This window comes from Anas acuta, chromosome 1, assembly GCF_963932015.1.
Source record: "Anas acuta chromosome 1, bAnaAcu1.1, whole genome shotgun sequence".
Classification (NCBI taxonomy): Eukaryota; Metazoa; Chordata; class Aves; order Anseriformes; family Anatidae; genus Anas; species Anas acuta.
The window spans coordinates 133,607,376-133,625,586 of record NC_088979.1 but is presented as its reverse complement, the minus strand read 5'-3'; the positions used below and the strand labels follow the sequence as shown (position 1 = coordinate 133,625,586).

At 43.4% G+C, this 18,211-nt stretch overlaps 1 protein-coding gene across 7 annotated transcripts in view; it reads right to left on the bottom strand.

Moving 5' to 3' along the window:
- Positions 1–12,031: 12,031 nt before the first annotated feature.
- The window catches only part of FBLN1 (fibulin 1), an 89,752-nt gene continuing 83,572 nt past the window's right edge, over positions 12,032–18,211 (bottom strand). For all 7 annotated transcript variants that reach the window (XM_068657807.1, XM_068657824.1, XM_068657838.1 and 4 more), the window contains one exon: positions 12,032–12,910. In XM_068657807.1, the coding sequence (XP_068513908.1) occupies positions 12,771–12,910 (140 nt within the window). In that variant the 3' untranslated portion in view covers positions 12,032–12,770. The remainder of the gene's footprint in view (positions 12,911–18,211) is intronic.

Here is an 18,211-nt window from a genome sequence, read left to right as displayed (position 1 = left end):
AATGCAGCAGGGCAGAGGCAGGCACTGGTGGTCCCATCCTCCTCATGAGCTATCTCACACCACGTAGAATAGCATCAAACAGCCCAACTTCTTAATCTTCATTTTTTATCACTTCCAAGTTCATATTTACCTATGTGACATTTACTCAATCTCTTTCAGTTACTAAACACAGTTCTAGGGAAGAGCCCTTCTCATGCTTCTGGGCCCAAATTCCCCCAGAGAGCAACCAGCACTTGTTGCAGGAGGGAAGGGGAAGTCCCAGCTTACTGTTGTTCAAAGTCCTAGGACTGCTGATGGGATAAGCCAGCTTTGCCACTTGCCTTTTGACACAAGCAGACTCCAAATTTCTTCTAACACAAAAAGAATGTGATTGTAGCATGAGTTCATGGAGGAGCCATGACAATTTGTGGCATGTATGAAAATAGCATTGGTGGGATATTGAAATTTGTCTGGGAAATGTCTGCAAGTGGTTCAGGATCCTTGAGGTGGCACCTCACAGCCCTGCCCCAGTGCCACCTGCTGCAATCTGTTAACCTGTGGTGAGGAACTGGCTTTTCCTTCAGCAGCACTGACAAAAGTATCACCAATGACTGAAGCTTGCGAAGAGCGTGGCAGATCCTTCAAATAGCCATGAAGGCCTGCAAGACAGCAATAGATATCAGCCAGTTCTCTCTTTGGTAGCACACACACACAGAAACACTCAGAAAAAAAATCCAGAAGCAGAAGCAATAAAGTCTATATAAATCTTACCATAAACATTTATTATTTCTTATAGTTTTCCTGTTGACAGCTGTGAAGCCAACTCTGATACCAACATTTTCTCTGTGATCTGCCCATACAGATGTGCTCACATTGCTGTTCTGCATTAGCCATGGTGTTCAGGGATATAACCTGGACCCTCTGACCCATGGTAGATGAAGCACAATTCAGTCAAAAATATTGTTTGCCACAAATGAAGGAAGCTCAGAGACTCCCTGTGTGGCCAGTCTTCCAATAGGGAATGACAAAGAACCATCGCAAATGAAAAAAAAAAGTTACATAAAAGGAATTTTGAGTCTTCACTGTTGCCCCATGTTGGTTATTTTATCTCAAACTGAGAAAGTACATGGATTTAATTGTTATGAATAAATTTAGAAGATGGTGGTCATAAAGTATCCCATGCAGGTGTCCATCCTGGTATAATCTGTACGTGACATAGAGTGCTGAGGTAAAATCTTTGGGGTATGAAAGATGTGCTTCTGGCTATCTACAACAATCCCAGGGTAGGTTTTCTTTCTGCAGCTCTTCACGATCTCTCTTCTGGGTCTGGTGGATGTGTTTAACTTCAATTCACAGAATCACAGAATCACAGAATTTCTAGGTTGGAAGAGACCTCCAAGATCATTGAGTCCAACCTCTGACCTAACACTAACAAGTCCCCCACTAAACCATATCCCTAAGCTCTACATCTAAACGTCTTTTAAAGACCTCCAGGGATGGTGACTCAACCACTTCCCTGGGCAGCCCGTTCCAATGCCTAACAATCCTCTCATTAAAGAAGTTCTTCCTAACATCCAACCTAAAACTCCCCTGGCGCAACTGAAGCCCATTCCCCCTTGTCCTGTCACCAGGCATATGGGAGAACAGGCCGGCGATGGCAAAGTTGAGAGCCTCTGGGTAAGGATCAAGGGACGAACGAATAAAGGGGATGTCGTTGTGGGAGTCTATTACAGACTGCCTGGCCAGGACGATAGCGCCGATAAATTATTCTTTACAGAACTAAGAGAGGCCTCGAGATTAACTCCCCTTGTCCTTATGGGGGACTTCAACTTGCCAGACGTTAACTGGGAGTGCCACACGGCTGACACGAGCAAGTCCAGGAGGTTCATGAAGCACCTAGATGATAACTTCTTGGTGCAGGTGCTAACGGAGCCAACTAGGAAAGGCGCCCTCCTAGACCTGTTGCTAGAAAACAGAGAGGGTCTGGTGGGAGATGTGGTGATTGGTGGCCGCCTCGGTCATAGTGACCATGAAGTGGTTGAGTTCAAAATTTACGGTGACAGAAGGAAAAGTGCCACTAAAACCTCATCCCTAGATATGGGGAAGGCGGACTTCAGGCTGCTCGGGGAACTAGTCAGCAAGGTCCCCTGGGAAGCTGCTCTTGAAGGCCTTGATGTCCACCAGTGCTGGTCATTCTTTAAGCGATGCCTCCTAGAAGCACAAGATCAGGCAATTCCTAAATATCGCAAGTCAGGCAGGTGGGGCAGGAGGCCGGCGTGGCTGACCAGGAACATTCTAATGGAGATTAGGCGGAAACAGAGAGTGTTTCGCTACTGGAAGGAGGGCCAGGTGACATGGAAAGAATACAGGGATGCTGTTCGTGTTTGTAGGAAGAAAATTTGTGTGGCTAAAGCACACCTAGAGTTGAAGCTGGCTGTGTCTGTGAGAGAAAATAAAAAGGGTTTTTTTAGATATGTGAATGGAAAAAGGAGAACCAAAGAATGCATAGGGCTGCTCCTTGATAGGGAAGGTCTCCTCACAGACAATGACATAGGCAAAGCAGAGACGCTTAACGCCTTCTTTGCCTCTGTCTTCAATGCCGATGATGGGCTTCGGGACCCAGGGTGCCCTGAGCTGGAGGACCGGGACGGTGGGGATGACAAACTCCCAACCGACCCTGAACGTGTGCGGGATTTGCTACTCCACCTGGATCCCTACAAGTCCATGGGTCCGGATGGGATTCATCCCCGGGTGCTGAAGGAGCTGGCGGACGTCATCGTGGAACCTCTCTCAATTATTTTTCAACGATCCTGGGAGTCTGGAGAGGTCCCAGTAGACTGGAAGCTGGCAAATGTTGTGCCGATTTTCAAGAAGGGTCAGAAAGAAGACCCTAGCAATTACAGGCCTGTCAGTCTCACGTCAGTGCCTGGTAAAATCATGGAGAAGATGGTTCTCGAACTTATTGAGGCGCACCTGGGGGACAAAGCAGTCATTGGTCCCAGCCCGCATGGGTTTGTGAAGGGTAGGTCCTGCCTAACTAACCTGATTTCCTTTTATGATAAGATCACCCATATGGTGGACCAAGGGAAACCAGCTGATGTGATTTTTTTGGATTTCAGCAAGGCTTTTGACACAGTTTCCCATAGGATCCTACTGGACAAAATGTCCACCATACAGCTAAATACAAACATCATACGATGGGTGAGCAATTGGCTAACGGGCAGGGCCCAAAGGGTTATGGTGAATGGCGCTGCGTCAGGCTGGCGGGCGGTCACCAGTGGGGTCCCTCAAGGCTCCATTTTAGGGCCGGTACTTTTCAATATTTTTATAAACGATCTGGATGTAGGAATAGAAGGTATTTTGAGCAAGTTTGCTGATGACATCAAACTTGGAGTTGTGGACTCGGATGAGGGTGGAAAGGCCTTGCAGAGGGATCTGGATAGGTTGGAGAGCTGGGCGATCACCAACCGCATGAAGATCAATAAGAGCAAGTGCCGGGTCCTGCACCTGGGACGGGGAAACCCTGGCTGCACGTACAGACTGGGCGATGAGACGCTGGAGAGCAGCCTAGAAGAGAGGGATCTGGGTGTCATGGTAGACAGCAAGTTGAATATGAGCCGGCAGTGTGCCCTGGCAGCCAGGAGGGCCAACCGTGTCCTGGGGTGCATCAAGCACGGCATCGCTAGTAGGTCGAGGGAGGTGATTGTCCCGCTCTACTCTGCGCTGGTGCGGCCTCACCTCGAGTACTGTGTGCAGTTCTGGGCACCACAGTATAAAAAGGACATGAAACTGTTGGAGAGTGTCCAGAGGAGGGCTACGAAGATGGTGAAAGGCCTGGAGGGGAAGACGTACGAGGAACGGCTGAGGGCACTGGGCCTGTTCAGCCTGGAGAAGAGGAGGCTGAGGGGAGACCTCATCACAGTCTACAACTTCCTCGTAAGGGGGTGTCGAGAGGCAGGAGACCTTTTCTCCATTAACACCAGCGACAGGACCCGCGGGAACGGGGTTAAGCTGAGGCAGGGGAAGTTTAGGCTTGACATCAGGAGGGGGTTCTTCACAGAGAGAGTGGTTGCGCACTGGAACAGGCTCCCCAGGGAAGTGGTCACTGCACCGAGCCTGACTGAATTTAAGAAGAGATTGGACTGTGCACTTAGTCACATGGTCTGAACTTGGGTAGGCCTGTGCGGTGTCAAGAGTTGGACTTGATGATCCTTAAGGGTCCCTTCCAACTCAGGATATTCTATGACTCTATGATTCTATGATTCTAACCCCCACCTCGCTACAGCCTCCTTTAAGGTATCTTTAGAGAGCGATAAGGTTACCCCCAAGCCTCCTCTTCTCCAGGCTGAACAAACTCAGCTCCCTCAGCCGCTCCTCATAAGACTTGTTCTCCAGACCCCTCACCAGCTTGGTCGCCCTTCTCTGGACCCGCTCAAGCACCTCGATGTCCTTCTTGTAGCGAGGGGCCCAAAACTGAACACAGTACTCGAGGTCCTCCCAGGTCCTCCTCTGACAGGCAGCTTTCCAACCACTCTTCTCCCAGCCTGTAGCTCTGCTTGGGGTTGTTGTGCCCCAGGTGCAGGACCCAGCACTTGGCCTTGTTGAACTTCATACAGTTGGCCTCAGCCCATTTGTCCAACCTATCCAGATCCTCCTGCAGAGCCTTCCTACCCTCAAGCAGATTGACACACGCACCTAACTTGGTGTCATCTGCAAACTCACTGAGGGTGCACTCAATCCCTTCATCCAGATCATCGATAAAGATATTAAAGAGGACTGGCCCCAGTACCGAGGCCTGGGGGACGCCACTAGTGACTGGCCTCTAACTGGGTTTGACTCCACTCACCACAACTCTTTGGGCCTGACTATCCAGCCAGTTTTTAACCCAACGAAGCGTGCGCCAGTCCAAGCCAAAAGCAGCCAGTTTCTTGAGGAGAATGCTGTGGGAGACGGTGTCAAAAGCCTTGCTGAAGTCAAGGTAGACCACATCCACAGCCTTTCCCTCATCCACCAAGCGCGTCACTTTGTCATAGAAGAAGATCAGGTTCGTCAAGCAGGACCTGCCTTTCAAGTAAACACCCAGACAGTGATAGAAGAAAAAGAAAAAAAGAATGTGGGGAGTAAAAATAAGAAGAGGGAGAAGAGAGTCCAATAAAGGGAAAGGAGGGGTGGTATATGAAATAGGATAAGGTAAAAGCAAAAAAAAAAAGGGGCTCATTACAGAACAGATAGTGCATTCTTAGCCACAGCAGGAATACAAAATCTTTCATCAGATCAATGATTTTGGAGAAGTGGTAGGTGTACTTTATGTCTCTCTTGTCTAGGAACAGCAATTTCCATACAGCCTCACACCTCCTGTGCCCACCAGAGGCAGCAGGAAACAAAGAGGCTCAGAAATCAGAAGTGATCCTGGGAACAGCTTTGGAATTCGCTGCCATTGCAGACCAGGGAGGAGTGCTCAGCTTCCCACCAGATGGGTAATTTGAGGGAAGGGTTTCCTCCACAGACACACGGGGCAGCCCAGGGAGCCCCCATTGCGGTGGGCAGAGGCTGAAGTGTGCAGAGGGCAGGACAGGGTGCAGGAATGATTGCAGGTAGATTTGAAGCCTCAGGCAAACCTGGGACTCAGGCATAAATCAAGCTCTGGTCCCCTCGTGCTTTCCCTGCCTTAGGAAAAACAGCATTTGTTCACTGGCTAACTGCACACTGGCCAACCAGAAGTGGCTCTGGCATTTTTATCAAAACTGTGCTCACTTCAGGCTCAGCCAAGACAGAACAATCAAGTGCTATTTTCAAGGGTGACTGACTGCAAGCCCTTGGAATGAGCTTGCAGTCAGCCCTAGGAGACCTCATCTGACTTCTTTTAAAGAGCCAGCAAAAATCCCAGCAGAGGGAAAGAACTTGTTGTTGCTGTTTATTTATTTGTTTGTTTTTTAGAAAGAATGGCCTGTTCCACAAATCAAAAGGAATATATTTAATTAGTTCTGACTGTGTGTTAAATGTACTGAAAAACAAAAGCAGATTAACAACCAATGGATTCAAACTTGAACCTTTCTATTGAAAACACCTTTCAAATAGGAAGACATAGTGTCAAGACGATGGGTGTACCCACAGCAGAGAAAAATTCAGAATGCTTTTATATGCAGACTTTGATTTAAAAAGGAAGGGGAAGGGGAAGGGGAAGGGGAAGGGGAAGGGGAAGGGGAAGGGGAAGGGGAAGGGGAAGGGGAAGGGGAAGGGGAAGGGGAAGGGGAAGGGGAAGGGGAAGGGGAAGGGGAAGGGGAAGGGGAAGGGGAAGGGGAAGGGGAAGGGGAAGGGGAAGGGGAAGGGGAAGGGGAAGGGGAAGGGGAAGGGGAAGGGGAAGGGGAAGGGGAAGGGGAAGGGGAAGGGGAAGGGGAAGGGAAGGGAAGGGAAGGGAAGGGAAGGGAAGGGAAGGGAAGGGAAGGGAAGGGAAGGGAAGGGAAGGGAAGGGAAGGGAAGGGAAGGGAAGGGAAGGGAAGGGAAGGGAAGGGAAGGGAAGGGAAGGGAAGGGAAGGGAAGGGAAGGGAAGGGAAGGGAAGGGAAGGGAAGGGAAGGGAAGGGAAGGGAAGGGAAGGGAAGGGAAGGGAAGGGAAGGGAAGGGAAGGGAAGGGAAGGGAAGGGAAGGGAAGGGAAGGGAAGGGAAGGGAAGGGAAGGGAAGGGAAGGGAAGGGAAGGGAAGGGAAGGGAAGGGAAGGGAAGGGAAGGGAAGGGAAGGGTGTGGAGGAGCAAATTTATTTAATATTGATTCTACTGAATTCCAACAGGCTACTTTTAAATTTCATTTGGAATTACCTCAGTTCATTCTGAACCCCCAAAACTAAGTTATGCTGCTGTCCTTAGCATCATTCTCTTGTTTTGAGATGTGCTTAATCATAGAATCACAGAATTGAAGGGGTTTAATCATCGCGTGAAGACTAGATTAAAAGGCTAGATAAAAATATTCACCATGTGAATATTTTTTGGGCTACTCTTACAACTAGTATCCTCAAAATCTTCTAGCAAAAATGTTAAATGAAACGTATATATGGATTAAAATATATATATATATATATATATATATATATATATATATATATATAATTTTATGCATTAATTCTTATTCTGTGCTGGTCTAATACAGCACACAGTATGCATACAAAAGATGTGATCATTTTTCCAGACACCACAATCTCAGACAAGACACTTCAAGCAAGCTGAGATCCCTCAGTCCTTTGCCCATTTCTGTAGAGAAGTCAGGAATCTTACACAAAGCTCCCTGAAATAAGTCACAGTGACATGATGGAACAGGAATTACTACTAGGGAGGATGTGGAGGAATTTGTGCTCCTCTAAAATGTACTGCAAGGACTCTGAGCCCCAGTACATAAGCTGCTGTGGATGGTGGATTGTGGACGGTGTCTTCCCATAGAGGCAGCCCCTGGAGAACATGGCTGCAATGGGGTTCCAGGGTCTACAGGGAGCTGGGCAGGATGCACCTGCACTGCCGGGTGCCGCTGGCCACCAGAACTGGTGCATGTTCACAGTGGTCACTGAGGTTGGACTGGGAGCGAGCTGGAAACCAGACCTTCATTTATCTGCATGTGGCAAAAATCTCACTCCCATGACAGCCAAAGTCTGGGGGTACCCCTACCTGGTGTGCACATGGGGTCAGGTCCCAAGGAGCATGGCTCTGCTTACCCAGGAAATGAGGCAATTAGGCATTTTACAGCAGTTTGCACATAGACTCTCCAATGCACCTGGGGCACAATAACTCCAAGCAGAACTACAGGCTGGGAGAGGAGTGGTTGGAAAGCTGCCTGTCAGAGGAGGACCTGGGAGTATTGGTTGATAGTCGGCTGAATGTTCACTATAGTCAGGTGGCCAAGAATGCCAACTGCATCCTGACTTGTATAAGAAGCAGTGTGGCCAGCAGGTCTAGGGAAGTGATTGTCCCCCTGTACTTGACTCTGGTGAGGCCGCACCTCGAGTACTGTGTTCAGTTTTGGGCCCCTCGCTACAAGAAGGACATCGAGGTGCTTGAGTGAGTCCAGAGAAGGGCGACCAAGCTGGTGAGGGGTCTGGAGAACAAGTCTTATGAGGAGCGGCTGAGGGAGCTGGGCTTGTTCAGCCTGGAGAAGAGGAGGCTTGGGGGCAACCTTATCGCTCTCTACAGGTACCTTAAAGGAGGCTGTAGCGAGGTGGGGGTTGGTCTATTCTCCCATATGCCTGGTGACAGGACAAGGGTGAATGGGCTTCAGTTGCGCCAGGGGAGTTTTAGGTTGGATGTTAGGAAGAACTTCTTTAGTGAGAGGATTGTCAGGCATTGGAACGGGCTGCCCAGGGAAGGACTTGTTTAGTGGGGGACTTGTTAGTGTTAGGTCAGAGGTTGGACTCAATGACCTTGGAGGTCTCTTCCAACCTAGATGATTCTTTGATTCTGTGCCATAGAAATACATGCATGCCAGGTGAAACCCATCAGGACAAATGCCAGGGACACCCCCACAGGACATTTAGCATTCAACTTCACATGGAAGTAACCTAAAATGTTTTTCTTTCTCAAGAGCCTTGTAGTGCTATTAGCCAGTCACTCATGCTCAGTGAAACAAATTGTATTTAAACATCTGATGCTCACTTCTGGAAGGAGCTGTATTCAGAGGTGAACCTACATATCAGCTGATTTAAGGCAGCCACTGCAAAACTGGTGGTTTTGTGCCACTCTTCAGAATTATGTATTAACTGAATTCACTTTTCAGTGTGTTTTTTTTTTTTTTAGCTGGCTTGATAGTCAATACTTTTGTATTGACTGTTATCCACATACACCTGCTACAGATTATTACAGATTCACTCTATTAAATCTGGAAACAATTCTATTTTAATTCTTTTATACCAGCATGGATGTGAGAACACAACTGCACTGAACCTGCTTCCCTAAGAAGTGCCACAGTCTGCCACATGCTGGTGATGCTGATATGACTCAGTCTAACAAAAATTCATCTTGTGCCATGTTTTTCACTCCACCCTGCATTGCACAAGGCAAGCCTTCTAACGAGGGATTTCACATAGGTCATGTTTGGAGCACTGATTCATTGCATATGTTCAGTTCATGAAGCAGTCCTGAGCAGAATAGGCAAAATGGATGCTGTAATATTTTTCATGGGCCAAAAACAGGTGTAGTATGGTTTTGTGGCTGAGACAGGAACACATTGATGCTGCACTAGCTCAAAGTAATGCATAACTATTCACAGTTATGTCAAGCTATTTACCATGCTGCAGTGTTGCAGTCACCAATGGCTTCCAAGAGTTAACATACATTGAAGTTAGGAAAGTTAACCTGAAATGAAACACAGGATTTCTATCCAAATCGTGAAATAGCTTTTGTCATCACTACACCAGCTATTAGTACATGGAATGTGCTGATTCAAGCATTATTATGAAACATGTTTGTTCTTCATTGCTAGTGTCCTTGGCTTTCATATCCTTTGTAAAGGGAATAAATACGCTAGGATTACGTATGCTATGATATTTTGCCTTCCCTATCTGCTAATAAATTACAGATCTATCAGAAAGTGATTTTTAAACAGAAGAAGTAAAAAGTAGACTAGCCTATATAAGCAAATTGACCTCAAATATTCCCATTTTGTTACTCATCATTTTAACTATTTGAATAAGACAAAGGCTATGGCCCTGCTTTCAGGACCATCTATGTACACCGAATGCCTTCTCAGGCAAATCATCCTAATCCCACTAGAAATAACTCTGAGGCAATTTTTTTCTGCCATAACACTTTTCCCAGAAGCAGACCCTGTACCAGCCTAAAAAGCCTTCCCATTTATGCAGGATGCCCGGCTCTGGGAAGAGCAACCTAAGACCCGCTGTGCTCCTGTTGGGAATCTGGTTAACACCTGTGAATTTTTAAACACTTTTGTCTCTCCATATTCATATTGCATCAAATAAGACAGTTAATCAGGCAATTTGATTGTATGTAGTATCTGTAACTGTTTGTTATTATTAACAAGACTCATTCTTTTAGTGGTGTGTGCTTGTTTTTCCAAGGCACATGAGATAATTCAGTGTATAGCTGAGCGGATGACCATTAAAAAGCAGACTAATGAACAATTGGCAGTGTATACTTATTCTTGTTGTTTTCTGCTAAAAGCTCATTTACATGTGATTCTCTGAGTCCCCACAAGTAAAATGTTTTCAGTTTGTATCTAATCAGTCCAAACAGAGAAGAGCATAAGAAAAGCCCTCAATGTGTGTGGATCTGTGATCATTTCTAAGAATGTTCTCCCACTGAAACAGTTTTCGTGGTTTGCCAATGAAAACTAGTTTTCAAAACAAATAGTTTTATTTTGTCTCATTTCCAACACATTAAGATTTGTTGTTTTTTTGTTTGTTTGTTTGTTTTTCTAAACCTGTATTGACAGATTTAGATGAGACAAATATTTAACCTAATGTTATTTAATTTTTCTATCCTGTTTTTCTATGCTGCTCTATTAAAAGTTAGGACATGTCAGAGTGACCATGGCACTAAGCACTCGCTCCATTTTTGATTATACACAAAACATAGGATCATCTGCTGGATGAAAGTTCTCATAAGACAGCAGGACTATTTAAAAATCAATTCTCAAATGTTATTTGGAACAATGCAGAAAAAAAAATTTCCAGGAGGTAGCGGTAATCATTTTTCTATCCTATTTTTACTCAAAAATGCAGACAGAAGGGAAGAGGTGTACGTGTTGGGTGGTGTGTGGTTTCTCCTTTACAGAAAAAAAGAAGAAGAAGAAAAAAAAAAGTAAACTATTTTGTTCATCAGATTGACCCTAAAATTAGATTTCTGCTGTCCCAAAGTTCTTTCCACTGCAACTAAATACCACTTACAGGGGAAATAAAGGATCACAAATTACAGTCTAGAAAATCAGATGGAAAGAGTTTTTATATTTTTGGTACTAGAGCTACTTAGTTTTCCTCTACTGGCAAGAAAAAGAACTTGACAATTTAATGGGAATCTTCCATCCTCCTTTTCTTGTAGTCTGTTAGCATAATTTAATAAAATATTGTTTTTTATTTCCGGTCTAAATCAGAATTACCTAGGCTATTAATCCCTGAAGTCAACAGTACCTCTTATAATTTGGAGATTTCCAAAATTTCCATGTTGAATGATGAAAGTCACCTGCTACAAAGTATTGGCTTCACAGCATTTTTCTACTCAAATATGGTAAATATTTAGTGAAATCATATGCACTGTAGAGTCATACACTGAAAAACACTTGAAACATTTTAAGCTGATATTCTGAAAACCAGGCTATGTATGGGTTCGGAATGCTCGGTAAGTGGAGAACCAAATACTGTAGAGAGGGTATTTTTTAGTCAACATTTATTTATGAGAATGTGTTACCATAAAATCTTATTTTATAGAACAAGAAAGCTGAAGGCAAGGAATTTTCCCTGCCACAGAGAACTGCATGAAGAAGTCTGTATGTATACAGTAAAGTTGCTATGTCCTTTTATTTGCAATGGATCAGAGTGGATGGTCTTCTTTAGTCTAACTCAAATATCACTCAGACCAATGGAAAGATTCCCTTTAGCTTCAGAGGCTTTTGTATAAAGGAAAGAAGCAAATGCCTAGTGCCACTAATGACCAAACTAGCAAACTACTTTGAGTGGGGAATGTGTAATATACACATATAATTCATTTGCTTATAGGATATATATTTTTGTATATTATACTTTTTTTTTTCTTCTGTTAAACAGAATAGCATACTTCTGATCTGGCTTTATTTTCTTGTATCTTAACAAACACAGAAAACAGAAACATAAAGCTATTTATTTTCTGTTCTATACTAAAAAGATGCATTACCTTGATGCTCAGAAAATACATTAAAAAAATCATTTATTTGTGAGAGTTGCATTATCTTATTAAATGTGCCTTGGTTTGGTGCATAGGAAGTGTATAGCTTAACATGCTAATCTTATTACCAATTTTAAAAACGTGTCAAGCTTTCCTCTACAATAGACAGGAGATACAGGTTTGAGTTTCAGTAACAGGCTAATTTCAGAGAGAGGTATTTGTTTAATTAGAATCAAACATAATTTTACAAACAAATAACAAGTACAAAAAATGAGTAATTTTTTAATATGTGCAACAGGTTGTTAGTCTCCTCCTATTTCTATTTTTTTTTGTACTTCCTCTTGTAGCCATAGCTGGACGGCTCTTTTTAAATATCAAGGAAATATCAAAAATATCAAAGAAATATCATTTCTTTTCAGAAATGATTAGTAATTATGGGTGCTTGTTCAGAGTTATCTTACTGGAGCCTAAAAGTGAATATTCAGCACTTTCTGACAATCTAACTCCTTTAAGGTAACTCACATTGTGGTGAAATAACTAGCCCTTACCAAACTTCTTCCATCCAAAGATACCATATATTCATCCCAGTGAATTCTGACATGTATTTTGTTCCACATCCTTAGTTGCTTTGTTTATCAGGCCAAGGAGCAATAGTTAAGATCTGCCTAAACATTTAGAAAAGTTTTAAATTTCTCTAGGCAGTTGAACACTTTTACACACTACTTATTTATACACACAACTAAATCAGCTCACTTAATTTGCCCCACCCTATGTTTAATCAACATAATAGCTTGTTATTTGTCTTAAACTATAAAACAAATATTTAAAAACAAAACAAAAAAGAACCACTATTGGGTTTTACAAACAAGTATATGATGTAATAGTTTGTGGTAATGACTTAAGTTGGAGCAGCTTCCTTGTCTGGGATTTTAAAAGCTCTCTCAGAACCAGTACTCAGAGACAAAGATGTGAACATTGACAATATTACGATGAGATACCACCCCGCCCATGACGTAGTTCATCTCCAGTTTCAGGATGGCATGGAAAGGTCCAACAATGGGCCGTACCTGGCGCACGACACCTGTTGGGATAGAAAGAGGTTGCTGACATTAATAAGAAAATCAAATAGTTTTGGATGAGCTATAGCCTGTTTCACTTCAGCAAGAGAAAAACTCCCTTTCATTTTCAGTATAGCTGAAGGAATGTTACTTTATCTATTCGATCGGTAAATAGCATGAAAGAAAGCTTGTGAAATAAAACTAGATATAACTTTTGAATCAAAATACCTTGCTGAAAATCTAGAAATAGTACTAAAATGCTGCTATTGTCAGGAAATTCTTTTTTTTTTTTAATTATTTTTTAATTCTTAATTCAAAGAAATAAAGTCTGTAAGCTTTCTTCAGCCAACAGCCACATTATCCTGAGGAGTACAACACCCACATCTGGGAATGCCATGCAATTTTTGGTATTGTGTTGTGAACCTCATTCCACTTGGAAAAGTAGAAATCCGTTGTAATGGTAATTACAACGGAACAATACAATCAACATGCTCCACATAAACAGCAAATGACACTAATTTGTAAATTGTTAGTGTGTCATATTGTTGGTGCAAAACTCCACAGGAAACACTGGAAAGAAAAGCAGGTCGGTTTAATGAGGAAAGGGGGAGTATCACAGCATCATTCCGCATATGGATGGTGGCTGCTTCCTCACCAACATCAGGGCCTGATAATAAGGAAGGAAGTGGTAAGAAGTGAACTGCATGTTTCAGAGTTCCAGTCCTTCAGGTTGTTTTACCTGGAGGAGCCCCTGTGCTGGCATGCAGCAGGTGAGGGACCACTGGGGCTGGGAGTGGTGGGGGCTCCACAGGGCCCACAGGAGAGGTCTTCTCCAGCCAGGACTTGTCCCACTGCCCCAGCTGGGCAGCAAGGCAGGCTAGGGGGCAACCAGCTTCAAGCAAAAGTCCAGATCACCGGGCAAGTTCACGGTGATGACACAGGGCCAAAGTCAAGGCAGGGAGTCAAAACATGGGTCAGAGTTCAGGACAAGAGGACCCATGGCTGTGCTGAAGGTGAAGACCAGCAGGCACTGAAGCTGAAATGGGGCTCCTCAACTCTGGGCAGGATATGGGAGAAGCCTGTCTGGGCCACAGGGACTTCGATAAGTCCTCGGGCTCTTGACAAATGTGGCTAAAAAGAACAGCATTAAAACTTCAGACCTACACAAAAGAAAGTCCTTTTTCCAAGGCAGTGAAGACATTACAGTTTTGTCCTGTTTAAATACAAACTAATATCTTCAGCATGCAGTAAAACTGCAAACTTTTCACCACATTCACTTTGCTTGCCATTTTTGATGCATACACTTTCTAAGCATTTTTCCCCTGCAATTTATATGTACATGCATACACACACATACACACACATATATACTTTTATATGTACACATTGTTTTTTGTTTTCTTGGCCACTTTCCTGCACCTTATAAAAACTACTGGGCTTTGCAGATGATATATTGAAAAAGAAAAGCCTCACTTAAATTGCCCTCCCTTTAGGGTAGCATTTAAAGCATTTTGCTAACAATACATCACATTATAGCAGGCACTGCTTTAACTGACAACCACAGAAACATGCAGCATTGGAATCGCTCAGTACTGGCAAGTTGTTTAACCCACCCTGTTATGGTCTCATGTAGTGATCACCAAGCCTCAGATGACACAGGTTGCTGGTTCCATTTAGCAATCTTTTTATAATGCTCTACATTTTCTTGCTCTACTCTGTCTAGAAGGGGGATTACAAACTGTATTTTTTTTTTTCTGATGTAATGCAGTTCTACTCAGGCTGGTCCAGTGTAAGCAGGTATACAGTGCAGGATTTGTCCATACACTATTGATATAGCCTTCAAAGCATTTAGTAACTTTCTCATTCTTATATGGATGCACCCTGCTAGTAGGAAGAAAAATAAGGAATTTCTGTTGTGAAGGTCTAACAATTATGTTTCATGGGTCAGTGCTTTTTTACCCAATACTTTTTGCTGCTGTTTCAAAATCAAGCTTACTGCTGGTCTAGGAAGCAAATGCATGTTAAGACAGCTACATTGAAGCAATGAATTGAAGGAATGTGTAAGGAAACAAAATACTGTCACAATATTGATTTATGCAGTTTGTTGTGCCAATGTCCTAGATTGTCCTGAAATGAATCTCAAAACAGCATTCCAGAAGGATTCTTTCCTCTCTCCTAATAAATAAATAGGATGATGCAGTCAGATGGGTGTGTGCTACAGCATGCATATAAAGCTGCTGTTATTCTAAATGTGCAGCAATTTCCTTTGCTGATATGTTCAGAAATGATGTCAGGCACACAGAAAAGGAAGGAAGGAAGGAAGGAAGGAAGGAAGGAAGGAAGGAAGGAAGGAAGGAAGGAAGGAAGGAAGGAAGGAAGGAAGGAAGGAAGGAAGGAAGGGAGGGAGGGAGGGAGGGAGGGAGGGAGGGAGGGAGGAAAACCCTGAAATGTTCTGTGAGACAAATGCATATGGCAGGAACACGTGATTTTCAGCTTTTCAAGACTGACTCATTGAGAGCTTCCAATTCTATATTTTTGGTGATGAATGCCAGAATGTAAAACCTGAGCTTTTTTTCTCAGCCAAACTCAAGGACAAACACAGATGGAAGCCATGCAACAAAGCTGCTCAGAGCCTGAAACTTGGCTGCATATTTATTTAGTTCCCAGTGATCCTGTTACAATGGTCCTAGGTCTCAGTAATGCCATTAAAGGTCACCTGCTGTAATGTGCTGCTGCCTTTCAATGCTACCTGTGATTCTCTAATGCCTCTGATTCTCTAATGTCTTGTGCCAGTTGTCAGGTACTAGGGAGGCATAACTAACCCAGACCCAGACAAGGCCAGTAGTGCCTTGTGCCTTCTCTCACAAAAACAGGAGTTTTAAAATGTTTCACTCAGGCCCAGTACATGAAGTATGGCTGAATGAATCAGTGAGTATCTATAAAGTGTTTAACAGAGGATCCATTTGAAGATGGCACATATAATAATTCTAGATGTTTTTAAGTGAAGTGGATTTTTCAGTTACAGCAACTGTAACTGTCTTTTGTCAGATGAATGCTGGGTCCCAATTTGTGCTCTTTCAGCATTTTTAGCTGAACTTTAAGTACAAAAACATAACTTTATAGTAATAGGAAGGTTACAGCTTTTAAATGTACTGAAAATAAAATTATAAGGAGTACCGAGGGGAAGTTATGCTTGATTGAATGCTTGACCAGCTTGATAAGTTTCTATGATGAAATGACTGGCCTGGTAGATGAGGGAAGAGCAGTATATATTGTCTACCTGGATGTCAGTAAAGCTTTTGATGCTGTCTTCCTTAGGAACCTCACAGAAAGGCTGTGAAGTATGGACTGGATGAGCAGACAGTGAGGTGGACTGAAAACTGACTGAATGAGCAGGCCCAGAGGGTGGTGATCAGTGGCCCAAAGTCCAGTTGGACTAGTCCAGTTGTAACTAGCAGGGTACCCCAGGGGTCAATACTGAGCCAATAGGAACCTCATGAAGTTAAATAAGAAGAGCAACATCCTGCCCCCTGGGAGGAACAGCCCCAGGCACTAGTATGTGCTGGCAGCCGACCAGCTGGAACACAGCCAGGCAGGGAGACATGGAGGTCCTGGTAGACATCAAGTTGAACATGAGCCAGCAACATGCCCTTGCTGCAAAGAAGGCCAATGGTATCCTGGGCTGCATTAAGCAAACCACTGCCAGCAGGTCAAGGGGATTGATCCCATCTATCCAGCACTGCTAAGGCCACATAGATGAGGCTGTGACCAGGCCTGGGCTCCCCAGTACAGGACAGACATTGAGCTACTGGAGAGAGTACAACATAAGGTCACAAAGATGATTAAGGGACTGAAGAATCTCTCCTGCTAGGAAAGGCTGACTGATATGGGACAGTTCAGTCTTTTTTTTTACCAATCTGAAAGCAAAGTAGCCAGATGGAGCCAGTTAGAGGTTACATGGGGATACCCGCAGACTGGGATATGGTCCTGGATTACTGTAGCAGTGCACGCTATTCTATGAGTCATTCTCTGTAGAATGCCAGACATGTAGAATGGTGATACTCATTAAGTGACCTGAAAACAGGGTGCTCTCAAGCATCAAGATCAGCTGGTGTTCTCTGGGAGCAAAGCTGCAGACGCCACAGTTGGTAAACAGAGTGAATTTATTTAAGCAAGTTCACCCACACTTTTTAACACAATCAGTTTTCAACTAGATCAGTGTTTTGCACACACCAAAAAAAAAAAAAAAAAACAAAAACCTTTGCCTATAGAAGAAAAAGATTATATATAAAACTGGGTAAATAACTGCTAATAAATTAACTGCTAATAAATGAACAAAATGGCTCTGATTATATGGGAATGTTGAAGGTTCAGGTGTGTTATTCAATACAGCCAATGGTATTGCAAAGTTCTCAAAGCTAACATAGGTGGTCACTACATTTGCATGCACCTCCTAAGCTACATATAACGTATACATATGCTACTAGTACACCATTGTGCTTTTACAGACCAAACTGTCATGGGATGTCGCTGCTAATGTCTCTATGGCTCAATGACAAAAGTCAAAGCAGATTCTCACTGCTGCTGAATCCCATGTGTCATAAATCTTGAGCGTCTGTCTATAGGTATACTTAAGAGAGTGCTGTTACAGTCAAGTCTGATGTGCTGCTGTTGCTGTTTATCCTCTTCTGTTCAAAATCTGTGACCCAAACACAGACTCAGCCTACAGAAAAGCCTAAATGGCACAGGCCAGGCAGATTATTTTCCATCAGCTCCAGTTTATTTGTTTTGCTTTTTTGTTAGCTGAGCAGAGATGTTATTACCCATACCAAATCTGTTTGGGTATTTTCATGGTTTGCTGACCTTCTCCATTTAGAAAACAACAATAAATCTTTTTCTTGCTCACTTTGCCTGTATTAGAAATAGGATCTACACCAATCCTTTCCATCTGCTGACCTGTTTGAGCAACAACCTCAGCTTGAATTGCAGTATGTTTTTGGATGTCACAGTTATTTCTGCAGTGATTGTCTGACCATGGCCCAGAACTTCTAAAGCTCTGTAATTAACACATCTAGCTGTTCTCTTACTCTGTTTCGTCTCCCTTCATGTTGCATTTCAACTTTGTCTAAGGTAAAAGCATGACACTTTTAATGAAGGTATTCTTCTTGTACAGCATCATATATAGTGAAGACACTAACCTAAATAATATGTAATTTTTTTTTTCAAGTGAAAATAACAACAATAACCAGTATCTTAGAGACACCATCACTGGATTACTGAGGCTCTATTTATCAAAGTATACAGGAAAAATAAGACAGCAAGGT